The 26,193-nt window shown below is 48.0% G+C and overlaps 1 protein-coding gene across 1 annotated transcript; it reads left to right on the forward strand.

Moving 5' to 3' along the window:
• The first annotated feature begins 1,898 nt into the window (after positions 1–1,898).
• Positions 1,899–21,651, forward strand: TBC1D10A (TBC1 domain family member 10A). The gene is made up of 9 exons (XM_039332554.1): positions 1,899–2,173; positions 12,041–12,140; positions 13,855–13,962; positions 14,116–14,222; positions 15,875–15,989; positions 16,416–16,481; positions 17,109–17,298; positions 18,369–18,523; positions 19,427–21,651. The coding sequence occupies exons 1-9, from the start codon at positions 1,962–1,964 to the stop codon at positions 19,817–19,819; spliced, it is 1,446 nt and encodes a 481-aa protein (XP_039188488.1). The 5' UTR covers positions 1,899–1,961; the 3' UTR covers positions 19,820–21,651.
• The last annotated feature ends 4,542 nt before the right edge of the window (positions 21,652–26,193 follow it).

The following is a 26,193-nucleotide window of genomic DNA, read 5'->3' on the forward strand; positions in this document are numbered from 1 at the left end:
TTCAAGCACTTACTAACTCTAAAGGAGGATATTTGTAGCTCAGGGCTGAAATGAGGGGGTCCTTGGCGCTTTCTGAACCTAGTTGTGTTCTTGTGGATGGTTCATTACCAAACTAGGCAGAAGAGAGTGGGGTTTGTGGAGAGGAGGAGGAAGAAGAAGAAGAAGAAGAAGAAGAAGAAGAAGAAGAAGAAGAAGAAGAAGAAGAAGAAGAAGAAGAAGAAGAAGAAGAAGAAGAAGAAGAAGAAGAAGAGGAAGAGGAAGAGGAAGAGGAAGAGGAAGAGGAGGAGGAGGAGGAGGAGGAGGAGGAGGAGGAGGACTGTGAGATCTTGAAGCTCTCTGAGCTTCATTGTTTTCTTGCAGACATTTCATTTCTTGGAAGACATTTCGCTTCAAATCCGAGAAGCTTCCTCAGTTCTGGAAGGATGGTGGGGAGATGGAAGGTTTCATTCTGACAGGATGGGGAAGAGAGGGGAGGAATGGAAGGATTGTGTTTCTTTGCAGTCACCTGGTTGTTTAGTACTCCCTGTGAGAGCTCTTGAGGCCACTTGGGGGTTTATTTGTGCTGTCAGGCTCACCTGAATCAGTGGGCAAATGGGCGCCGGACCTTCTTGGGACTGCTGAAAGGACGGTGTTGTAAACAGGAGAGAGATGGGGGTCGTATCCCTCCCCTTTTGTTGAGAGAGGGCCGTTCAGTTTTAAGCCAGAGGGCCTCTTTTTACCCCTCTTTACCCCAGGGGCCCTCTCAATCCAGAAGGCAGACTGATTATGCGGGTTGTGTGTGTACATGTTCAGTTCTCTTTTGAAGTGTTCTCACCAGACACTAAATAAATAACAGTTTAGGGTCCCTGAGCTGGTACCTTAACTGTGGCTAATCATGTTGCACCCACCCTGACCATTTCAATGGTGCTGGGAAGGGTAGCCTGCGATTCAGTGCCTTAAGTTAGACTGGGCGATCTATGCTGGAACAGCCCCGATGCCAATAGCACCCACTGCCAATCTGAGACTGGGCACGGATTGCATCTGAACTCAACAAGGGAATACAGAGTGAAACGTGGGTTTCGTGCCCTGGCTGGAAACGGCACTTTGGAAAGCTGGCGTAGCAAGTTAGAGAGCTAGAAATTGATCTTCTAATAAACAGCGTCAGATTGCTGTTACTTACTGATGGGATTTTGGGTACTTTATTGCTATTGGAGGAGTACAGGGGAGGGAATACAATATATTATTGTATTCAATAATATATTTATTATAACTTTTTGCAAATGTTAAGGACTACTGTGGTCGGCAGGTGGCAGCATCTGCAAGCTTTTCTTTTGGGAAAAAAATTGCAACGGATAGAGCCCAGCTTGGAAAGGAAACGCACCCCCAAATGATTACATGGCTGGATTCCGACGACATACGGGGTTGCAACTCACCAGCTACCTTGCAGCCTAGTGCAGACTCTGCCCGCAGAGCCTTTTTTTAACCTGGTTAAACCAACAGGTTGCATCAGGTTTCGCAGGAAGCAAGCGTCTCATTAGACCTGCGGTTTGCTTCGGCTCAGCACGCTGGGTGATCGGCTCAATCACGGCTTGCTACCTGCGATTCCTAGCTTGCTGCGGCTTATCCCCTAAGCCACGGTTAAGGCGAGGCTAGTTTAACGCCCCCTGCCAATCCGGACACTTTCTGCCAACTTAGCGCCGTCCAGAAGTCCCCGAGGGGAGGGGCGGAGGAGAGCAGGCGCCATTGGCCGCCGGCCCCCGCCATTCAGAGAGAGGCGGGGCCAAGCGGCGGATGGGCGGCGCGAGCGGCCTACGGCGCGGCGGCCGGCCGAGGCGCTCGGGCCAATGGCGGCGGCGCGGGGCGGGCGCGGCGGCGGCGGCTCGGCCAATGGGCGCGGCCGTCCCGCCGCCGCCGCGGCTGAGGGGGCGGCCGGGGCGCAGAGCGGCGGCGGGGCTGGCGGCGGAGCGTTGCGCGCCGACGGGATGGGCTCGCCGGGGGAGCCCCGCGCCCCGCTGGCCGCCCAGGACGAGGACGACGAGGACGCCGCCGCGGCCGAGCGGGAGGGCGGCGGCGGCGGCGGCGAGCTGGACTCGCGGAGCTCGGCGGGTGACGTCGGCGGGGAGCGGCGCGTCGACAAGTTCGGCTTCCTGGTGGCCGCCGACGGGCAGGAGGCGGGGGACCCCCCGGAGGCGCCGTGAGTGGCCGGGCGGGGGGGGCGGCCGGGCGGGGGGCGCTCTGGCCCTCAGGACTGCTCTTTGGTGGTGAAGGTTGAGTGGCACTCTTGCCATGGGCAGGGGCACTCTTGCCATCAACAGGGCCGCTCTTTGGTGTGCGGCTTGAGTGGCGCTCTTGCCTTGGGCAGGAGGACTCTTGGGGGTTGGAGGGGCACTCTTGCCAGGGGCAGGGGTGCCCTTGTCATCTTGCTCTTTGGTGAAGGTTGAGTGGCACTCTTGCCATGGGCAGGGGTGCTCTCGCTTGGGAGGGGATGGAGAGGAACGCTTGCTATGGGTGGGGGGTGCTGTTGCCACGGGCAGGGGGGCACTCTCGCCCTCAGGACTGCTCTTTGGTGAGGATTGAGTGGCACTCTTGACATGGGCAGGGATGTTCTTGCTTGGCAGGGAATGGAGAGGGGCTCTTGCCATGGGCAGGGGCACTGTTGCTAGAGAGAGGGGGGAGAGTGGGAGTCTTGCTCCGGGCAGGAGGGCTGTTTTTTGGGGGGGCTGGATTAGATTTGTGTCTTGGGGCTCTTGCTGGGGAGGGGAGGGGCACTGGGGGGTGGAGTGAGTGGGCTTCCTGGCCCAAGCAGGGCTCTCATTAAACGGGGGGGGGTGTGTTTCTTAGAGATCCGAATAGAGGAGTGGGATATGGGGCCTCCTACGATGGGCAGGAACCCTCTGGTCGGAGAGAACATTCTGCACAAGCTCAAGGGTCCAGAGGGCACTCCTGCCATGGACTTTGGCCCCTTTTCCCGCCTCCATCTGGCTGGCCTCGGGGACAGCTCCGGCTTTCTCCTGCCTTCTGTTTAACAAACCGGCTTTCCACCGTTGTGCAGTGATCCCCAACTTACTAAGACTCTTGGACTTCCACTCCCGGCTCACTGGCTGGGGAATTCTGGGAATTGAAGTCCACAAGTCTTAAAATGGCCAAGGTTGCACCACCCTGGCCTAGATATAGGGTGAAGGCACTCTTCACATGCTCAGGTGCATTCTCTGTTCCCAAGCTTGTTATTCCGCTGTTTCTGAGCCTGATTTAAAGCTCTTTGCTACTTTCCTTAAATCAAGAAAATCAGGAAAGTTAGATTGCTGATATTAAACTCAACAGGTTTCCTTATTTTGTGTGAATGGGGGAATTCAGTAACCTGGTTATAAAGGCGATAATGCTGAGGCAGTCAGCGGGACTAAATCGGCCTTGGCCTTTTAGCCTTTCCAAAGTTAGTCAGTTTGTTTATCTTATTTCTAACAGCAGCTCTACTAATGGGAAACATAGTAGTAAAAACAGTCTAAATTATTGTTGTTTTTTAATTAAAAAACTGAAAAATAGAGAAAAAACGGATCTCAACAAATAAAACACAGAAGAGAGAGAGAAAAAGTTTTCCAAGGTAGTCAAGAAAGAAAGTTTTAGTAAAAGCTGCATGTGTGGTCTCAACTCCAGTCTTTTGGGGAAGGAGAAGATGACCCTATTGCTTAGGGAGGTTTTATTTGTGTGCGTGTTCACACACTTGTGTGGAGGATTATGTCACAGAGCAAAAAGTTCAGCTTTCACTGCTTACTGATGTACGAAACTCGCTCAAAACAGTTTGAGTAAGTTTTCGCTTTGGGACTTTTTGCCAGCATACAGAGAACTGGGCCTTAATTGCTTTCTGTTTCTTTTCCAGCCTTTCCTGTCCAAAGAAAGAGAACATACTCTTGAGTAAACTCTTGCTGTAAGCCTAGTTTTTGGCAGTGCCAAATCCTGAGCTGGCACAGAGTATGCTGGGAAAATCTGGAGAGGCAGGCATGGGAAATGATTAATATTCCACTGACATATGTAGGGTAGGTTTTTTTTTTTTTTAAAAAAAAAAAAAAGATTAATCACACGAGGAACTAGGAATACCTGTTTTGGTTGAGCCCTTGTGTGATTGTGCAAAACAGTTGTGCATTAAATTTTCTTTCCAGCCCTTGCTCCCTTTAAAATCAGCTCTCTGGTTTGCTTAGCTGTGCATATGGTGGTGGGGGTAGGTGGATGTTTAATCATTTGCGGCTTATTGAAATGGAGAATTAAGAAATTCTGCTGGTTTGGGAATGCTTTCCTGCCTAGTAACAGAATAAGGTGATTTTTGTTCCCCGTCTACTGTGTGTAAGATCCGGGTGGCTTGCTATGAAAGGGAAAATTAGGGCTCTTGTGCTCCAGCTGTTATCCGAGTGTGTGTGTGTGTGTGTGTGTTAATGCTGCTTTTCTGTGGAGGAGCTGGTTATGATGGGAAAACAGCCCTTCCCATGTGAAGAAAATGATTTAAAATCAACAATAACTGGTAGGCATTTTCAGGACACGGCCAAGTTTTGTCTAGCTGGCAGATTGACTTAACAATCATACTACTAACAACAGCCGATCACAACTGTAGCGAGAAAGGTCATAAAGTGGGACAAAACACACTTAACAAATGTCTCGACTTAGCCACAGAAAGTAGTCGTAAGTTGAGGACTACTACTTGCCCAGTGTTTCTTGCTTGGAAAAGAAGGTTTTCAAAAGCCCACATTAAAATGCTGTTCAGGTGTAAATGACACCGTTTTCCACTTTAATCTGGCCTGCTTCTCCCTTCTGACGTGTTTTGGAAACTCTGATGAAACTGCCCGGGTGCCCTACAGCCAGGCTGGCTTTCAGCAGCCCCTTGCATTATCAGAGTTTGATTAAGGGTTGTGTGTTTTTATGCTGTCTTTGGAACTGTTCCCGTCTCAGCTGCTAGCAAGACAAATTCAAGTGTCCCCTTTAGTTAAATAACTTGGAAATAAACAAACAGAACATTAATCATAGTTTTTTCCTTCTCCTGTTTGAGTGCTGACAAGGCAACAGCTCAGCTGTAATTAGAGCTGGGGTTTAAAGGCTAACCCGCTTGTGGCTGTTTTCTCTAACAAAGTCCGTATCCAGGATCGAGGGCGTCTCCAGTCTCTTCCCCACAACACAGGTAGTCCCTGACTTACAACGTTTCATTTGGAGGTCAGTTTTGGCCGTTAAGTCGAGGGAATAGCATTCTAGCCACGCTAGTTGCAAATACGGGCTTTGAAAGGCAGCAAACGCAATTAGCTAAACGTCTACAGAGATTCTCAGTCATCCAGGCCACGCTTGTCCCAAAGATGCCTTTTTCAAGAGGCAACTGGACTTTCTTGTTCTGCAAATGACCAGCGGTCTGCAGGGAGTATAAATCTTTCCGTTCCCTTCCATTTCTCTCCCCCCCCACCACCACCATCCAGTCAGTCAAAGAAATTCCAGTTGCCTCTTGAAAAAAAAGCTTCTTTGGACCAATGGGATGAAATTGCAAAGCTGGATCCCAACCCTTGAATGGCTAATTATTTTTCGTTTTTCAAGTTAGAAACTCAAAGGCAGGGGTCTTCAAACTTGGCTCTTTTATGACTTGTGGACTTCAGCTCCCAGAATTCCTCAGCCAGGCACGTGTGCCTGGCTGAGGAATTCTGGGAGTTGAAGTCCACAAGTCATAAAAGGGCCAAGTTTGAACACCCCTGCTCAAAGACCTCACGGCTCTGGTCTATGCACTGCCTGGCGGTTCAGCGATGGCTGTCTTGTGCCCCAGAGAAAAACTCAACAATCCTCCTGACCTTAATTGCTTTCATTTGCATTCCTCCGCACACCCAGCATTTACCCCTTTCCTGTCTACCAAAGATAGAAGTTTACAGCTGCTGCTTCCTGTTCCTCAAACGGAAGGGATCCCTTCCAGGTGCCTGGACATCGCGCTTGAACCCCTGTTTGGCCCGATGTATTTGGTTTCCAGGAAAGACAGTGACAAAAGGGCTGGAGAGCGAGCAAAACAGAGATTAGGAACCAGCAGGAGGCATTGTGGCCAAGTGAAATACATCCTGCCTGGAGTTTGAAAGCTTGAATGTGAGGCAGGATTAAGAGAGAGAAAAAGAGATGGACAGCTTCGCTAAGGCATGTTTTGGTCTTGCTGGCTGGGGAGGAGAAGCCCAGGATATTTTGTTATTGATGTTATAAAGTTTAAATCTTGCATCCCTCTTGAATCTGAAAGCATATACACTAATAATAATAATAATAATAATAATAATAATAATAATAATAATAATAATAATAATAATATTGCTTTACTAGGAACTGCTTCCATCCTGCAACGAGATCTGTAATACCATCAAACCTCCATATCTGCCTATCCCAGGTTCTTGGTAAGGACTCGATAGGTAGACAAAAATGCCAAATCCAGTCTGAACATCTGGCTGACTGTGCGATGTTCAATAATAATAATAATAATAATAATAATAATAATAATAATAATAATAATAATAATAATAATAGAATTGGAAGGGACCTTGGAGGTCCTCTAGTCCAACCCCCTGCTCCTTGACTTACGGCCAGAATTTCGGTTGCTAAGCAAGGTGGCTGCTAATGAGACCCACCCGATTCTATGACCTTTTTTTTTTTTTTGCACTGTTGTTAAACGAATCACAGCATTGGCATTGACAAATTCGCTATTAGTCAGTTGCAAAAGGCGGCCTTACTAGGAACTGCTTCCATCCTGCGACGATACCTGTAATACCATCAAACATCCACATCTGCCTATCCCAGGTCCTGGGTAAGGACTCGATAGGTAGACAAAATGCCAAATCCAGTCTGAACATCTGGCTGACTGTGCGATGATCCATAATAATAATAGAATTGGAAGGGACCTTGGAGGTCCTCTAGTCCAACCCCCTGCTCCTTGACTTACGGCCAGAATTTCGGTTGCTAAGCAAGGTGGCTGCTAATGAGACCCACCCGATTCTATGACCTTTTTTTTTTTTTTTGCACTGTTGTTAAACGAATCACAGCAGTTGATCAGCGAAAAAGGCCATCATCAAGATTTTCTCACTGACTTTTGCTTGTCGGAAGCCGGCTGGGAAAGTTGCAAACGGTGACCACACATGACCCCAGGACGCCGCAGCCCGTCATAAGCATGGGTCAGTTGTCGAGCATGCGCATTTTGATCATGTGACCACAGGGGTACCATGACGGGTGGTAAGGGAGAGATGTGGCCATAAGTCATTTTTTTATGAGTCGGTAGCCAAAAAAGCTGAATTTTGATCACGTGGCCCCGAGGCTGCTGCAACGGTCGTAAGTGTGAAAAAACGGTCATAAGTCACTTGTAACATCTGGTTTTGAACCCCCTTCTAAGTCCTCACTTTAAAGGGTGCCTTAAAAGCTGTTAGGGGTTTATATGAACTGAGAATAAGGAAACAAAACTCGTGCCTGGCCGTAGCAGAAAGCAGAAATCTTGATTCTGGCGAAATTTCCAGGTCAACTAATCACTCCTGGTTTTGAACCCCTCCTTAACTGGGCCTGGAGGCAGACCCATTAGGAGAGATCTCACCTGCTGGACACCTGTCATTTTAATTACCACCCTGGGATCTGTCCTTTCCACACGCTCTGTCAGCGCTTGGGCAGTTTTTCATGCAAATAATGTATTTTTAAATGGGATCTCTCACCCGCCTGGTTTCCTGTGTTCTGGATTAGCAGACAGGGAAACACACACACACACACACACACAACCTTTTAAAGGATTAGGACGGTTGAGCCTCTGGGTGTATGCGTGGCTGGGCAGGTGAGGCTTAAAACTAAGTCAGGGCACCCATCTGTCTCTTTCAGTGACGTTAAAGAGGACAGAACCCATTAACAGCATGACAGTTTCGTTGCAGGAAGATAACCCGTGATTTAAAAATGGGGAAGAACGTTCTGCTTTCCAGCTCTCCACTCTTGATCCAAAGAGACTGGGCTCTGTTTTTCCCCTTTTTTAAAAAAACAAAAACAAAAAACAAAGAATATGTTATGCGGCTAGTCCAGCAGATTGCAAGAGACAGAACAAAGATGAGTGTGTCCGTCTGAGCGCTGAGCTTTTGTAGCAGAGCCAATCCATAATTACCTGCGGGCAAAACCATTAACATTTGCTGGATGAGAATAAGCCTTAATGTCTGGGATTCTCTGCGCATTCTAGTTTGATGTTTTAATCCTACAATGGTGGCATTTCAGTGTTTGGACACATAACATAGAATAAGAGTTGGAAAGGACCTCGGAGTGTATTGAAATAATGAAATCAGCAAAAGGCACCACGAAAGGCCAAATCCCTTTGAAGTCCAGGCAGTCCTCAGTCCACAAATTTGTGTCGCACAAGGAGAAGTTTGTTAAGGGAGTTCGCTGCGCTTTGCGACTTTTCTCGCCACATTTAAGTGAATCGCTGCAGTTCTTAAATTAGTCCCACGGTTGTTAAGTGTAACTGGCTTCCCCGTTGGCTTTGCTCATCAGAAATTGTAAAAGGGGATCACATGATCCCCGCAGTGATCCTAAATAAGAGTCGGTTGCCAAGTGTCCAAATTTTGGTCCTTTGATGCTGCTATGGTCATAAGTGTGAAAACTGGTCGTATGTGCTTTTTCAGGAACTTGGGTTACTAAACATACCTGGACTTCCCGTGTTATGGCAACAGCTGAATAATTCCCCAATAGAATCGGGCACCTTTGGCTAAGAAGAGACCCAACTCTTGGGAGGCTACATGATGCCCAATGGCAAGCTAAGGCCATCGAGTGCCAGCTTAACGGAGCAGGTTCTTGGGTTTAATTGGCTTCTCCCCCAGCCCGTTTCCTCTTTTCTCAAGTTGAGGCTCTGTAGCTATGGGAGATGGCTTCCCTCCTTAAACAATCTCTGCAAAAACCGGTGGGGCAAAATCTTGACCTTGTTTGCCACCGGGGCACCGTGAAATATGAGCCGGGCAGGCCTATCAGCCGAGGAGAAGGCTGGGATCTGGCTTTTTAGCAGCTCCCGGCCGCCAGGATGGGAAGCCGGCCAGCAAAACGAGAAAACCCGTCCCAGCCAAAATGGGACGGGGGCCCCACCGGAGTCAAACTTGCTGCGTCTTCGGTTCGGTGGGAAATTAAGTTGCTTCTTGGGGGCTCTCCAAGTTCCAGAATCCCTTTTGTCTTGCTTCTGTCCAAGGGGTATCAATTGATTTTTCTCTTTCAAGGCTAGGGTTTCATTGCGTTAGCGGCAATTTGGCACGGGTTTTCTTCGTGAAAGCATCTCTACCCCCCCTTGCCCTAGCCTGGCGTCGCCTTCCTGTAAGCATATTTACCAACAATTTATTTATTATGTATTTGCCTCGTCCTGTGCTTGTCCCACTCACACACGTGTTACCGTGGTTTAGTGGGTTTATTAATATTCCCCAGCAGCTCCCTTCGCCAAAACCCCAGAACTGTCCCAATTATGTCCAGCCACAAGCAGACGGAGGTTACTCCGTGAGAGGCAGTCCTCCCTTTATGACCGTTGACTTAATGGCTTTTCAAACTTACGACAGGCCTAACGCGGGACTACTTAACGACCTGGGTTTGAAGTTTCCGCACTTGCCCCCTCTCCTCCTGCAGTCTCGTGACCAAACCTCAAGTGCTGCCATATCCACGGGGCACACATGTACGGCAGTTTGCAGCATCCCGTGGTCGCATGACCACGTTTTTCAATGGGTTTTTTGGCCAGGTTTTTTGGGGGGGGGGCAAAACAGTGCCCATAAGCGAACCATATAACAAGCACAGCATTTGATTTGCTTAACTGTTTGCGTCCACTGCATTCCTCTAACACTCACTGCAAAAAAATAAAAGGTCATAAAATCGGTCCGGTCACATGATCAGCCCATTTTACAACTCTCACAACCAGCTGAGCAGGCTCTTTTATAATTATAAAGGTATAGTTATACAGGTATAGGGTTTCTTGCCTGAGCAGGGGATTGGACTAGATGACCTCCAAGGTCCCTTCAACATTATTATTATTATTGTTGTTGTTGTTATTGATCATCGCACAGTCAGCCAGATGTTCAGACTGGATTTGGCATTTTTGTCTACCTATCCTTACCAAGGACATCATCATCATCATCATCATCATCATTATTATTATTATTATTATTAGTCTTTGGGACAAGTCAAGGACCTATTCTATAGGAAGGGGACATTTCAGATGCATTGAATAAATTGCTCTGCTTTCCTTTGTAACAGTGGTGACAAATTTGGCTCTTTGCTGACTACCTCTCCCAGAAGCCCTCACTTTGGGCCACTCTGGCGAGAGGACTTGGTGGTCCAACCACAAGGCTGCAGTTTCCTAGAGCTGACACCTCGGTCCGCTGCTATAAGCCTCCTGTATAACTTCTCCATTTAGACTTTGGATGGCTTTGAGGTTTTGGGTGGGGTGAGGAGATGACTCAGATCTTGATGTCCGTTTTCCATCAGCAGGAATTCCCAGGGCTGGCAGACGGAGGGCGATTCCGCCGGTTGGGCAAAACCAAATCCGTGTTTCGAAAGCCCCAAACTTCAAAGCTGCTCCCAACGAGGCAGGGTTTGAGCAGGATAAAACTCCCTTGTTTACCGCTCCAGTATCAGTTTCGACGTACCGTAGCATTTCCAGGAACTGCCCCCGAGCCCCCGAATTGGAAAAACAACATCCTAATCCTGGCCCCACCCTTGATCAGGAATGGGCTGAAGGCAGAAATCTACGGAATGCATACCCCTGGCTGCCCTACGCTTATTTCGGTCTGGTTTGGCAGCATTCCTGGCTTTTAGATTTTCACCTCCTTTTTTGGCAAAATTTGGGAAGAGGAAAACAAAAACAAAAACCTGGGCTGACTCTGTTTGAAGGCAAGCTTGCTGCGAGAGAAAGTTTGCTTGGCTTGGAGGGTTTTCAAAACTTCTGCCCCATCGATTCCTTGGCAGATCCCTGACCTGGTAACCCTAAATCGGGGGTCCCCGGGCCGCGACATGCCAGCAACCGGCCTGCACAAACAAGCAAAGCCCCATCTGTGGGATGCAGGCAGCACACAAAACTACGCACTCTCTGATCTGTGGAAAAACCTTTCTCCATGGAACCGGTCCCTAGTGCCCGAAAGGTTGGGGACCTCTGCCCTAAATTAAGACTTTAACAGGACCGATGAAATTTGGAGGTGTTCAGTTGGTTACATCCTGGCAGAATGGTTTTATAAAACCTGTGTGTGTGTGTGTGTGTTTATGTGTGTGATTTTGAGTTTAAGAAAATCAAATTCATTGAGTACCTGCTGCAGTATTAGATTGGTTACATGTGAACAAGTGCAGGCTCTTAGTGATGGTTTATGACATTTGAGTTAGAGATACGTCCACCCTCATTTTCTTGATGGAATTGCAGGCCTAAAAAAATCGATCAATTCAAGTGTCAACGCTGCTAACATCGGACGTTTTTGCATTGACGACAGATGGAAATGTATTCATCTTTTTCCCTTTCCCTTTTAGAGTTAGATGATGCTGGGAGGGGAGGGAGCTGTGAATGAGAGTCCAACTAGACATAACAACACTAAACCTAGGGTGAGAATCAAGGTTACCGAGCCCAGAACTGATAAGGAATTGGGCTGGAGAGCTGAAGAGGAAGCCCGTGCTTCAAGCTAATTGGGGAATGTGATTTATGACTATTAATTGGAGGAGGGAATTGTGCTTGGATACTATGTACCCAGGGGAGGGGAGTTCAGTTTTTGGCTTCGATTATGCAGTGCCGATCTTATGTTACTCAAATAAAAGATTCTTTAAGGTAAACAAAGACTCAAAGTTCTTTTGAAGAGTCTCATCTGTCGGAACCATGACATCAAGGCTGAATTCATTGAATCCCATTGGGGGCTGAATTCATTGAATCCCATTGGGGTGTGAACCCCCTTTCCCCCAGTATGCCTATGGGTGACCCTAGCCCCTTGCAACGTCTTTAACAAGCTATGTTTAACTCTATCCTGACTTAGCGTAATGGACACACAACACCCCCGGCAGTCTCTGAATTCTTAGAGGGAGCATAACTTTTATGTCAATTGTGTCCCAGGCTGGAGGAGGTGCCGCTGGATGTGCTGAGACAGAGGGAATCAAAATGGCTGGACATGCTGAACAACTGGGACAAGTGGATGGCGAAAAAGCACAAGAAGGTAAGTCCCAACAGAAATTGGCCCCTTCCTTCTCTCTCCTCTGTGTGCCTGACTCACTTCTCTTGAGTCTTCAGCCTTGCTCTGTCTCCGGGGTGGCCAGCCTAGGCAGCGTTAAGATGTGGACTTCAACTCCCAGAATTCCCCAGCCAGCCAGCCAGCCAGCCAGCCATGCTGGCTGGGGAATTCTGGGAATTGAAGTCCATTAAGTCTGAAAAGTGGCCAAGATTGGATACCCCTGCTCTCTCCTTTCATGAGTGCAGAGTGGTTGATAGTGAAATGGCCAGCATGTATAAATTTAATCAATAGATGTGGTGTTCCCAAGTAGAACACCCCTGGTGATATTGGTGGGTTTGGAAGACATGTCTTCAAAAAAAAAAAAAACAAGAAAGTCCAGTTGCCTGCTGAAAAAAGCACCTTTGGGGACAACCAGGACCTGGACGACTGAGGATCTCCATAGACAATGCCATTGTAACTTCAAACGGTCACTAAATGAATCATTGTAAGTCGGGGACTTCCTGTACATTAGCTGGTTCCTTGGTTCTTCTCTGCCAACTTCAGCCCAGCTACGCAGATCCACAGCGGGAAAGGAGACGTTTTCAAAGCTGGCAAGAGACAGAAATTGGGCTTCTCCTTTGCTTCTGGCACAGACTGAGGGCGGGGGGGAAGCAGCCGTGTCTCCTGCCCTCTTCTGCTGACGTGGCCTGGCGTCCTGGGCCCTGCCCTGTCGGCTTCAGACCTTCTGATTTCCTCTGTGGCTTTTTGAAAGCTCTCAGCTTCTTCTCTCAGTCACATGGCCGGCTGTGAGCTCTTTCCCTGGCGCTCAGCTCCCTCGTTTCTGAGTGCCTTTTGTGAGGAGGGGGCTCGGCCAAGCAAATTGGAAGTCCTTGTAACTACGTTGTGGGTGGTAATGGTGGGAAAAACCATGGATGGTGTTACCTGTTTGGAGTAATGAATGGCCTGCAAGAAAACAACCAGGTTCAGAGAGCACCAAGGACCCCACAGTTGTCGTCGTTCTCCTCCTCCGCCTCCATGCAAACCCCACTCCGTTCCAGCACTGATGATGTTACCCAGTTTGGTAATGAAATGTCTGCAAGAAAACAACCAGGCTCAAAGAGCACCAAGGATCCCATAGTCTTCCCCCTCCTTCCTCCTCCTCCTCCTCCTTGCAAACCCCACTCCCTTGTAGCACTGATGACGTTACCCAGTTTGGTAATGAAACGTCTGCAAGAAAACAACCAAGGTCAGAGAGCACCAAGGACCCCACAGCACTGGTCTTTTGGCAAAAATGTAAATCACAATCATGTGGATTACAGTTGGCCAGTTGCCAAGAGCCCAAAATGCAGTGAAGTGACTAGGGGGAGGGGCTGGCCTTCGGAACCAGAACATCGTGGTCTGTCGTAATTTTGAGGACTACCTGTAGTCCTGTAAAGATTCCTCCTAGTTTTCGAGGTGCAGATATTTTGGGGGAAGGATCGTCTAAGACTGTTGGAAATTTGAAACTCAATCCTGCGTGCTTTGTTTCGTATCTTGTTGCATGCCTAGTTGGGTTTGCATCGTTTCCTAATCAACCGTTCTTTTAAGAAAGGAAGAGAGTTGTTAAAAGAATTGGGAAAACGTGACGCTGATTCGCTTTTTACCATTTTTTTTAAAAAATGTTTTTGCATTTGTGTGTTTCAGCCTTGCATCTCATCTGGGACTCTTCTCTCCTTTTCAGATCCGGCTGAGATGCCAAAAGGGGATCCCACCTTCGCTGCGTGGCCGGGCCTGGCAGTACCTCTCGGGGGGCAAAGTCAAGCTGGAACAGAACGCCGGCAGGTTTGATGTAAGATGCTTTGGCGAAGGAAAGAAGAAGGGAAAACTTAATTTCTGTGCTCTTATTTGTGGCACTGTCAGCCTCCCAGAGTCCCGTGACAGCGACGAGGGCAGCGTATAAATTTAATAAGTAGATAAATGAAGCGCTTGTTTTGATTCACAGGAGCTGGACGTGGCTGTGGGGGAGCCCAAATGGCTGGATGTGATTGAGCGAGATCTCCACCGTCAATTTCCATTCCATGAGATGTTTGCTGCTCGAGGAGGCCATGGGTAAGTAGCTGTGTCCACCCCCTGCCTTTTTTAAATACAGTACTGCTTTCCACTCTAGCATCGTGGCCTGCTCCGGAGGCCACAGGCTGTGGTTGGACCTAGAATTTTTCTGCCTGCGTGGCGGGCATCTGTTAAAGCTGCAATGGAGTCTGGCATAATGTGGCAAACTTCCTTCCTTCCTTCCTTCCTTCCTTCCTTTCTTCCTTCCTTCCTTCCTTCCTTCCTTCCTTCCTTCCTTCCTTCCTTCCTTCCTTCCTTCCTTCCTTCCTTCCTTCCTTCCTTCCTTCCTTCCTCTAACATGGGGGCAGTTCAGGACAGATAAAAGGGAGACAGCTTTGCCCAGCTTATAATCGGGGAATGGAAATGGCAAGTCAAGGATTTAGAAAGCAGCTTAGGCAAATTCATGGCTGTTCAACCTGTCGGGTTATTAATCTCCGTTCCAAGACTGGAGGCACCAAGTCCTTTAGCGTCAGTTTTAGAAACCCACGTGAAGGCGTGCGATTGTGTTCCCACTGTCTTGGTTCACATTGCTGCTTAACAGAATAACAAGAGTTGGAAGGGACCTTGGGAGATCTTCTAGTCCAACTCCTTGCTCAAGACTCTATCATCCCAGACAAATGGCTGTCCAGTCTTTTAAAAAAAAATCTCTGTTACTGGAGCACCCACCACTTCTGGAAGCAAGCTGTTCCATTGATTAATTGTTCTCAGTGTCAGTAAACTCATTCTTGGTTCTAGGTTTCTTCTCTCTTTGATTGGTTTCCATCTGTTGCTTCTTGCCCTGCCTTCTGGTGCTCTGAAGAATATAGCTTGACTCCCTCTTTTTTGGGGCAGCCCCTGAAATATTGGAAGACTGCTATCATGTCCCCCCTCGTCCTTCTCTTCATTAAACTAGACATCCCCAATTCCAGCAACTGTTCTTTATATGTTTTAACCTCCAGTCCCCTAATCATCTTTATTGCTCTTCTCTGCACTCTTTCTAGAGTCTCAGCATCTTTCTTGTATCACGGCAACCAAAACTGGATGCCATATTCCAAGTGTGGCCTTACCAAGGCATTGTGAAGTGGTACCAACGCTTCAGATGATCTCGATTCTATCTTTCTGTTAATGCAACCTAGCTCTGCATGGGCTTTGTGGACTCAAACTGTTCTCCCTTCCCCCCTGTTTCCTTGTTGTTTGCTTGCTCTGGATTTTAGATTTGTTTACGTTGTGTGTTTGTCATTACATGGTTCTCTTTGCTTTTTTTGTTTTTTTGTTTCCTTCTTCTTTTTGAATCATTGTGTGTTGATGCAGTCCCCCTGTCTTAAATAAATAAATAAAGTAAATGGGGAGGAAAACCTGGTGTTTTTAGGCATGTGCAAACCCATGAAATTGTTGAACGGATGGGAATCAACACGTGGTGTGGAACATTTGATCCTGCAGTTCCGTAATTTGATTCCCATGGACGCCTCGGTTCCAGATGCCTTCTGAGCGAGGCTTTGTACGGCCCCGATCAAAGCTCCTTTTGTAAGAGGCATCTTCCAGACCGGCCAGGCTGACCTCCTCCCAGTTTTGTGGACAGAACGTAAATGCTTGAGCTCCTTCTGCCTGATCTTCCCTCATTTCCCGTCAACAATTTCCTTTTTTTTCTCTCTCTCTTTCCTCCCCTGCTGCAGGCAACAAGATCTCTTCCGGGTGCTGAAAGCCTACACTCTGTACCGGCCGGAGGAAGGGTATTGCCAGGCGCAGGCTCCAATCGCAGCAGTGCTGCTGATGCACATGCCCGCTGAGGTGCGCTGGCGTTCCTCTTGCAGACGCTCCCTCCCGTGTCTTCTCCCTCCGGGTCCTTCCTGTCGCTCTCCGGGGGCCGCTTCCTCCGGCTTGGCTGATCGGTAGTCATATCCAGTCGATATCAGCAGAGAGTAAAAATAGCCAGGACTGGATTTCCTGCGTTAAAAATAAAAGTTGGTGGAGTGGGTATCCTGCCTGAGCAGGGGGTTGGACTAGAAGACCTCTAAGGTTCCTTCCAACTTTATTGTCCCGTCCTCTCCCCTCTCTTTTCTTCCTCCTCTCCTCTCCTCCTCTCCCCTCTTTCCTTCCTCCTCTCCTTTCCTTTCCTCCCCTCTCCTCCCGTTCTCTCTTTCCTCCCCCCTTCCCCACTGCAAACTCACTCCTATTGGGCTAATATATTTTTTTTGTCTCTTTCTCTCTCTTCAGCAAGCTTTCTGGTGCCTTGTGCAAATATGTGAGAAATATCTTCCTGGCTATTACAGCGAGAAGCTGGTGAGTGTTTCCTCCAGGCCAGGGGTCTCCCAACATGGCAGCTTTTAGACTTGTGGACTTCAACTCCCAGAATTCTCCACCAACAAGTCCCCAAGTCTTAAAAGTTGTCAAGTTTGGAGACCCCCCCCTGCTTTAGACCCTGATGGAGATCTGCTGCCATGCTGGTTTCAGGAGAGCAAGGACACACTGCGGCCCCAAGGAAGGAGGAGCAAGGGGGGGGGTCATAGTCCCTTAGAAAAGAAAGACCCTCAACTCCATTTGCAGTGAAAGGTAGACTTTTACTAAAAGCCTCGTGGATTACAGTGTAAGAAAGCCAGAACTGTAGTTTGCGGGTCAGAATTTCCTGGTTAACTTTTCCCATCTAGTTCCTCTCTTCTCCTGGCCCCTTATTGTCCAGTTATGTTTTGAGTAAATTGGTGTTGTTGTTATTTTGTTTTGTTTTTTTGCAACGGCCTTGCTTTTTTCTCCCAGGGTAACGATCTTGAGGCTTTGCCTCTGATCGACTTCCTTAGTTCCACTTTCCCCTCCAGCTCAGTTCATGGCAGGCTGACATGCGAACGTGGACCACTGGCTGAGGCAAAGCCAGCCCCCCCCCCCCGCTCAGATCTCCTCTCTCCTCCCCCGCAGGAGGCCATCCAGTTGGATGGCGAAATCCTCTTCTCGCTGCTGCAGAGGGTCTCCCCGCTGGCTTACAAGCATCTCAGCAAGCAGAAGATCGACCCCATCTTGTACATGACGGAGTGGTTCATGTGCGCCTTCTCCAGGACCCTGCCCTGGAGCTCTGTGCTGCGGGTCTGGGATATGTTCTTCTGCGAAGGTACTGGGCGCGCTCCGTCGGGTGTAGCAGCTGGCCTTTGTCTGTCTGTGTGTGTGTGGGGGGGGGACCCACGCTGTCTACAGTTGGGAGACACTTCTGGTGGCGATTGCTTCTCGCCTTTCCAGAAGCGGTGAATGCTCCAACAGTGGAAGTTTTTAAGAAGAGACTGGACAGCCATTTGTCCGAAATGGTGTAGGGTTTCCTGCCTGAGCAGGGGGTTGGCAATCAGCTCCTGACCCATTCATCTCAATCATCCTCTTGCTTTGCAGGATAGAAGCCTCTAAAACCCAACCCCCCCACCCCCACCCCACCCCCGGCCTTGTCATCAGGTATCCCAGAGATCCAAGATGTCTCCTCTTCCCATCCTCCCCTCCCTCAGCTCAGCTGCTGTCCTGCTGCACAGACAAATTCCAGTGGGTTGTGACTTTGCCTTCCTTTGTAGCGAGTGCTAGTGCTGGGTTTTTCTGCCTCTGCCCTGTGGCTTTCCCCTCTGCCCAGCTGGTCACACAGACACAAACATCCCTGGGAGTCGCAAATCTAGGTCAGCAAAGCCGTGATGATGTTCATGCTGTGAGGTTCCAGTTTGAGCAGCAAGCAGGAAGTTGCTTCATGCCACCTGGCTGCCCCCTGGCGGCTGGCTTTGTAGTTGCAGTTTTTAACAGATAACAGCTGGAAGGGACCTTGGAGGTCTTCTAGTCCAGCCCCCTCATCAGGCAGGAAACCCTATGCCATTTCGGACAAATAATGGTCCAGTCTCTTCTGAAAAACTTCCAGTGATGGAGCAACCAACAAATTCTGGTGGCAAGCCGTTCCACTGGATACTGGTCCTCATTGTTAGGAAATTCCTCCTTAGTTCCAGGTTGCTTCTCTCCTTGATTAGTTTCCTTCCGTGGCTTCTTGTCCTGCCTTCTGGAGCTTTGGAGAATAGGTTAATCCTATTTCTAGTATGAAAAATGGTCCCAAGTCCCTTTTTTCCAGTGCCGTTGTAACTTGAACCGTCACTAAATGTCGAGGACCTAGCTAGTAAAGGGATTGGATGTAAACGCTGCTTTCTCCTCCCTTTCCCGCAGGCGTCAAGATCATCTTCCGCGTGGGTCTCGTGCTCCTGAAGTACACGCTGGGTTCTTCGGAGAAGCTGCGAAGCTGCCAAGGCCAGTACGAGACGATGGAGCAGCTGAGAGCCCTGAATTCCAAAATCATGCAAGAGGCTTTCCTTGTGCAAGAGGTAAATCCGGTAAATCAGCTGCCTCCCACGCAGGTAAATGGCAGGAGCAAAAAGCCAGGAGTTCCAAAGTACCTCAGGTGGTCCTCGGCATACGACTACAATTGAGCCCCCAAATTTCTGTCGTTTTTTTTTTTAAAGTGAGTTTTGCCCCATTTTACAACTTTTCTTGCCAACCGTCTTTAACTGAATTACTGCGCTTGTTGAGTTGATAACACGGTCGTTAAGCAAATCCGGCTTCCCCCCCCCCCCCATTGTCTTTGCTTGTCGGAAGATCGCAGAAGGGGTGACCCCGGGACGCTGCAACCGTCATAAGTACGAGTCAGTTGCCAAGCGTCTGAATTTTGAGGAGGTGACCGTGTGGATGCAGCAAAGGTGGTAAATGTGAAAAATGGACGTATTGAAGATAGGACAGCCATTTGTCCGGAATGATATAGGATCTCTTGAAGATCCTAATATGAGCTCATTTTGAAATAACTTATTTTCCAAAGCACCAGAAAGCAAAACAAGAAAGAACGGATGGAAACTTGTCAAGGAGAGGAGCAACTTGGAATTAAGGGGAAACTTCCTAACAGGGAGAACAATTAACCGGACTGTGGATTGGCTTCCTTTCAGAAATGGTGGATGCTCCATCACTGGAGATTTTTAAGAAGAGACTGGATAGTCACTTGTCTGATATGGTCTAGGACGGTTCTCCTGCTTGAGCAGGGGTCTGGACTAGATCCCTTCCAGCCTTAGGATTCTTTGTTTCTACATCTGTAGAAGAATGGAGACCTGGACAACGTTTGGGAGGCAGAAGGAAGCTTGGGGTGAATAGGTTATTTATATGCTGGCCTCAGTGCTTCTGGTGTCTGTCCAGGCTTGGAAAAACACCTGGATGCCCACCTGTTCTTTTGTCCCTCCTAGGTCATAGAGTTGCCAGTGACGGAGCGCCACATCGAGCGGGAACACCTGATCCAGCTGAAGAAGTGGAAGGAGACCCACGGAGAGCTGCAATGCAAGTCTCCTCCCCGTTTCCACGGTGCCAAGGCTATCAGGGACTCTGAGCCGTACCCCCACAAAGCCTTGGAGCCCTCTCCTTCCATCATCCTGCCCCCCGGCGCCGCCCTCTCCCCCAAGGGCCGCAAGGGCAAGCTGTGGAAGGGCACCCCCAAAGGGCCTGTCGCCGTGGGCAACCAAGCCAATGGCCCCATCCCCGAAGAAAACGGATCTCAGACTTTGCTGGAGCCCGACTCTTTCCTTCTCCATCAGTCCAAGGAGAGCCTTAGTTCCCGGGAGAGCGAGGACACCTATCTGTAGGGGTGGGGATTGCACTTTCCAGATCACAGACCCCCCCCTCGCTCCCTCCCAGACCACAGACCAGACTGTACCAGGGAGACACACCCTCGATAGGAAAATGGTTAGCTGGGATTGTAAGGAGGGGAGAGCAATTTGTCGGAGGGCAGGCGGGTAAGTATCAGGCCTTCCGACGGTCAGAAGAAAGAGCCCCGTACGGACCCCCAGTTGGAAAGGGCTAGGAGCGCCCCTGCTGCCCTCTGCTATGGTGGGGGGTGGCGTTTTTGAGGCTGGGAATCACTGAAGTCACACAAACACACACCCCTGTTGCTTCGGGGGGGGGGAAGTTTGATTGGCCAGAATCACACAGGTATAGAAACATAGGAAAGGAATATGGCCACCTATAGAGCACTAAATTAGAGGCGTGGTTTGGCACAGGATCCCATTTTCTGATAGGAATAAATGGAGGACGTCCCCTTAACTCTGACCTCTCTCGGGCCAAAGTGCAACAGCTCCTTTAATTCTTCCCAGGCTGTGGCCCGTCTTTCACGCGTGCAATTGCCTTTGCCCTCGAGTCTTACATTCCACCCTTGATCAGAGAAGCTGCTGCGCTTCTCTCTCTCTCTCAGATGCTACCTCTCTCTCTCTCGGCCCTCGCGTAAGCTGGCGACCTCCAAAACCCTAAGCCTGCAGCCGGCTCTGTTGCACCAAGCCTGTGATGGGAGCTGCAGTCCATCTGGGCCCCGTTTTCTCCTGCTAAGGTTCTCCGGATGAACCAAGTTTCTCCTTGGTCGCTCAAGGAGGAGCTCTTAAGTTGAGTGAACGGCGTTAGACGGGGACATGCTAATGCCCTGCGTTCTGTCTTATGCGTAGGAAGAATTTGACTTGGCTGTCCTGTCCTTCCCCTAATCCTCGCACGGCCCACCGTGAGCCATTTCCTCTCCGCAGAAACGGAATATATCTGAGACACGGACGCGTCTCCTCGGGCTGCTAAAAGTCAGAGAGCTAAAAAGGAAAGCCCATCCTGCTTAGCTGTGCTGTCTTGACCAAATTCCCATATGCTGGACGGACCAGAAATGTTGAATTCCCCTCTTTCCCTGATTCTGGACCAGAAGGAACGCTGGCCCAAAAAATCTGATTATTTGTATGATTTTTCCAAGTGGTTTGGATGCCAGTCTCTCTTCCTGCATTCCAGCGCTGTGGTTTTTGTTTTGTGTTTCCTCTTTAAAAAAAGCACTCCATTTCCAGGACACTAAAATCCCCCTCCCTTTTTTTTCTTTTCCCACCTTGGCGACAAACTGAGTTGGTTTTTTTGTTGTGTTTTGGCCAATGTCCACGAAGTTAAAACAGCTGCTCGAAGTGGCCTAACCTCTGGTGCCATCTCTCCATGAACGTTAAGGCACCTCCCTAAAATGAGGGGTTCAGACATGCAAAATGCGAAGTCCCTGCCTGATTGTTGTAGCCTGTTGCTTTCCGTCTTTTGTAATTCCTTAGGCAACTGTAAACAGACACTTTACTTTTTGCAGGAAGCAAAGTTGGGGTGACGGGAACCTCTGTGGTTTATTAAGGAGGTGCAGGAAGAGGTTCCTTACCCCCCCCCACTTGCCCCCTCCCCTTTTGTGGCATAAACTTGGTTGGTTGGGGGAGGCACCAAGTAGTGTTTTTTTTCCCTTGGCGGAAACAAAAGTGCATATTTGGGGAAGAGTGTGGAACAGGAGTGCTATTCTCTGTTTCCTTCTCCTGCACCAGATTATGGCTGATCGGTGAGATTCTTGCGTGCGGATTTTTTAAAAAGGAAATCAATTGCTGAAACTGTTTTGTATAAGAGGCGAAATAAACCGGAATTATGTATATTCTATGTGCGATTTGACTGGTTTGGCGGGGGAAAGGGCTGTCAATTTGGGGGAGCCCCCAAGTGAGGATAGCCTGTTTTTCCAGCTGATGGGTGTTATTAAAGAGGCCTACGTTTTGGGGTGCTGCAGCTCACTTCCTCAGATGCAATTCATCATCTCAAAGTAGCTCTGGGGGGGGGGGAACACTTGGCTACACTCACATACCAGGCAGTCCTTGACTTCACAATCATTCATTTGCCTCTAGACGTTGTGGGTGCTTCATTACTGGAGGTTTTTAAGAAGAGACTGGACAGTCACTTGTCTGAAATGGTTTAGGGTGTCCTGCTTGAGCCAGGGGATTGGACTAGAAGACCTCCAAGGTCCCTTCTGATTCTGGGCCAGTTCAGCCTCTCTTCCCCCTTGCTGCCACAACCAAGCTTATTGATGCCACTAAAACATTGTGTTATTGCTTTGTCTAGGCCTTGCTGTTATGCCCTTCCAGCACGTTGGGCTATTTTGGAGAGGGGAAAATGGTCATGCATTCTTTCCTCCCTTTTTTTCTTAGCGAGGTCAGTGATCAAGATGGTTTATGGCGTTCTGCATGCAGCCTTGGCGTTATCTTGATCTCCCTAGGTGTCCCCGTAGCCTTTTGCCCAAAAGAATCCTGAGTTGCTTTTATAGCCTCCATAGGAAACCTCACTCTGTCCTTGCTGAGGTGCTGTTTAGTTCTTCTGCCCTTGTGATCTCTCCGTTGCTTTGTTTTGCAGCTGGCTGGCAAAGTGCCACAGTCAGAGGGATGGTAGAAGATAAGAAGGCTGCAGAGATTGGGTCTTGTCTGTCTGTGCACGGGTCCCTAGCGCCAAACTTGATCAAGGCTTTGATTTTGAGCCAGAGACTCAAGGACAAAGCTGAACGTTTGCCGAAAGCAATTACCAGGCACAAATTCCTGGTGTTTTCCACCCAGTACAGAGATTGGGAAAGTTGGGGGGTTTAGTCCAACCTGTCTGATGGGCTTCGTGGAGTACCTGATTAGTTGTCAAAAATTTGAGCCGTTCCCACTGTTTTTATCTTGTTGGTTTGAGACATTTTGCCACCCCTCCAAGCAGCTTCATCAATCAGAGCAAGTGTAATAAGGCAGACCCAAAGGGGCTTTTTCAAAAGACAACTGGACTTGGTTTTTCCTTGAAGACGTTTCGCTTCTCATCCAAGAAGCTTCTTCAGTTCTGACTGGATGGCAGAGGATGGAAGGATTGATATTCCTTACAGACCGCTGGTCATTTGCATTCTTTTAGAGAATCATTGTGGCCACTTGGAGGTTCACCTGTGACCTCGGGGTCATCTGAGTGGTGCAAATGGGTGTGGGGCCTTCTTGGAACTGCTGAGAGGGCCGTGTTGTAGACAGGAGATGGGTGGTGTCGTATCCCTCCCCTCTGTTAAGAGACATGTTCACTCTTAATCTAGATGGCCTCTTTGACCCCTCTTTCAAACCAGTGGTCCTCCCTGTCCAGAACTTTCCTGTCTTCAGAAGAGTGACCTTTGTCTTTCAAAAGCGGTTGGACTGCTGAATCTTGTTCTGATGGGTTTGTTCTCCTAAGTTGTGCCATGGGTTTGTGAAGTGGTCGTTTTGTTTCTGCAATATACAGATCTACACGTGTCTCACTGCATTGGACTGTCTTCAAGGAAAAACAAGGTCCAGTTGCCTTTTACAAAAGCACTTTGGGACAAGCGTGACCTGGATGGCTGACAGTCTCCATATAGACATTTAGCCAAGCAGCTTGTTCTTCTCTGGACTGTTGGGAGTATCAACTACAACCCCCTTTCTGCCAGGGCTGGCTGGGGATAATGGGAGCTGAAATCCATAAATATGAAGCCAGCTACAATTGAGAGGGCTACAGTAGCTGAGATTTTGTGTTGACTTGGTGAGGGTGATTAGAAAGCAGAGGGAGTTAATCATAGAAGGAGAAGCGTTACTAAGGATCAAAGAAGCAATAGGTAACTCATCTTGGTTTAACCTCCGACTTGAGGTTATTAATCATTGTTGGGGATTAGGGGAAAGGATGTATCCACCTTCAGGAAGATGCAGCCAAAGGAGAGACTATTTTATTTGCAGAAAAGCAGTTGTCCTGGCAGATGAAGATCAAAAAGGTACAACTGAGGTCCTACAGGTCAATCTAGGATACTGTTTCCAAAAGTTGTTGACCAAAGAAACCTGTCCATGTCTTCCTTTTCTAGTATCCACTATTCAAAGCACACAAACGTTGCTTTCAATAGTGTGGCTAAACGTAAGCAGATTCTCTGCTCCTGAATAGCTTTAATGTCCCTCTTTCCCCTGAACGTAGTTTAGATCAGTGTTTCTCAATCTCAACAACTTTTCAGATGAATGGACTTCAACTCCCAGAATTCCCCAGCCAGCTTTGGATCACATGACCCTGGGGACGCTGCAACGGTCATTGAGTATGAAAAGTGGCCATAAGTCCCTTTTTTTCCAGTGCCGTTGTAGCTTCAAATGGTCACTAAATGGCTGGCTGTAAGTTAAGGACTTCCCTATAGTTTTGCATAAAGGGTGAAGTGGGGCAGGTTAGAAAGACCTTGGTTTGTCTCTGGCTTAGCTCAGCCGTTTTGGTGAGCCTTACGTGAACCCTAAAAAAGAGATTCATTTATTAAATATGCCAATATAAAATCAACGAATAGTTGATCAAACTTAACAGGGAACGTGTCTTCCCCTGCAATCCGATTGAGTTAATCATTGGGAGGCTGGAAGTAAAATTCTAGCAAAATATTTTCTAGCGCCAGCAGTGTTGATTAATCTGCAAATGGCTCATGTTTCCTGATTTCAGAATGTATTTACCTTCCTAAGAATGGATATTAGTTAGTTAGTTAGTTAGTTAGATAGATAGATAGATAGATAGATAGATAGATAGATAGATAGATAGATAGATAGATAGATAGAAAAAGAAATAGATGATAGATAGATATACAGATATAGATGATAGATGATAGAAAGATGATAGGTAGGTAGATAGATAGATAGATAACCTTTATTGTCATTTTTTACTGTGGGCACAATGGTACACATTAAAAATGAAATTTAGCTTGCTCTCAAAGTGCACACATACATAACACAATTGTGATTGTAAGTCAGGGATTACCTGTAACTTTTGTGTCATATAGGAAACTAATTCCCATAAAAAAGGAGATGGAAAATTGGTATATTTTCAGCCCCTCAATTTATATCCTATCTAATAATATAAAACAATAATAGTATAATAGTAGTAATAGTATAATACTAATAATTTTTATTTTTGGTGAGAGAGATAAAAAATTTATTTTGATGAGATTAAAAAAATCTGACAAGAAGCTCGTACAATTGCTTTCAATTTGCCTTTAAGACATGAAGTTTTTTGTTTTTTTTAAAGTGAATTTCAGGAACACAACTTGTTTTTTTCTGATTAAAAAAGGAGGAATGGTATTTTTCCATCCCAGGTTCTAAGGACAAATAAACTTTTGTTGCCATTCCAAATAATGTGGTTTGGTGGAAACAGGAAAGTTGAAAGACCTTAAGGGACACATTTTTCTCCCATAATATCAAGAGTTAACTCTGCTTGAAAAGCCCTTTGCTTCTCCCTTCCTCTCTAAAATGCTCAGCAACCAAGATGGTTTGGGGACAAATGCAATTTTCCTCAAATTTTGGAATTCTCACCAGGCTGAATCCAGCGTCTTTCTGTTAAGAAAAGACAAAACTTATCCTATTTCTCAACCGGTCACTTAAAGAGAGAGGTGGACGTCCGCTCCCAGAATTCCCCTGAACTTGTCTTGCCCTCTCCGGCTGTAAAACAGCGCCCGAGGGCCATTTTAGAAATGCAGATGCGGCAACTAAGCCTCAGAAAGAATCCCTGAAATTTATGTTGCAAACATATGAACTTTAACTCTATGTTCCCAATTGGCCTCTTGTTTTTCTCCCTTTGAAATGGAAAGGGGACAAAGAGACCCGGCCTCCCAGCCTCTGTAGTACCGGTATCCAGCCGCCTCCTTAAAGCCAGGAAGTCGGCCATGCCGAGAAGGTCACAAAAACGGACAGGAGGTCGGCCATGCCGAGGAGGTCACAGAAACGGACAGGAAGTCGGCCATGTCGAGGAGGTCGGTGTGTAGGGCAGTGGAAGACTACTGCGCATGTGTGACAGGAAGTGGGCAGGTAAGGTTTATTTCCTTGCGTGGCTGCTATTCCTGCCTAAGGCTGCCTTCTGATGAGTTTGCCCCTAGGTCAGTGTTTCCCAAACTTGACAATTTTAAGGCATGTGGACTTCAACTCCCAGAATTCCACAGCCAGCAGTGCTGGCTGTGGAATTCTGGGAGTTGAAGTCCACATGCCTTAAAATTGTCAAGTTTGGGAAACACTGCCCTAGGTGATTGGTGGGACTGGGATATTGCCTTGCCCTCGAAGAGGTACCATGGGTGAAAAGGTTGCCAGGCCCTGCTCTTGGTTGTGGCAGGCACATTCCCTGTGGCCACCGAGAGGGCCCATTGCAATTCGAATCAGCTTGTTTTTTTGTCTATTGCCTGCATTTC

The sequence above is a fragment of the Crotalus tigris genome, unplaced genomic scaffold, assembly GCF_016545835.1.
Source record: "Crotalus tigris isolate CLP2741 ecotype Arizona unplaced genomic scaffold, ASM1654583v1 scf7180000024461.5605484, whole genome shotgun sequence".
Lineage (NCBI taxonomy): Eukaryota > Metazoa > Chordata > Lepidosauria > Squamata > Viperidae > Crotalus > Crotalus tigris.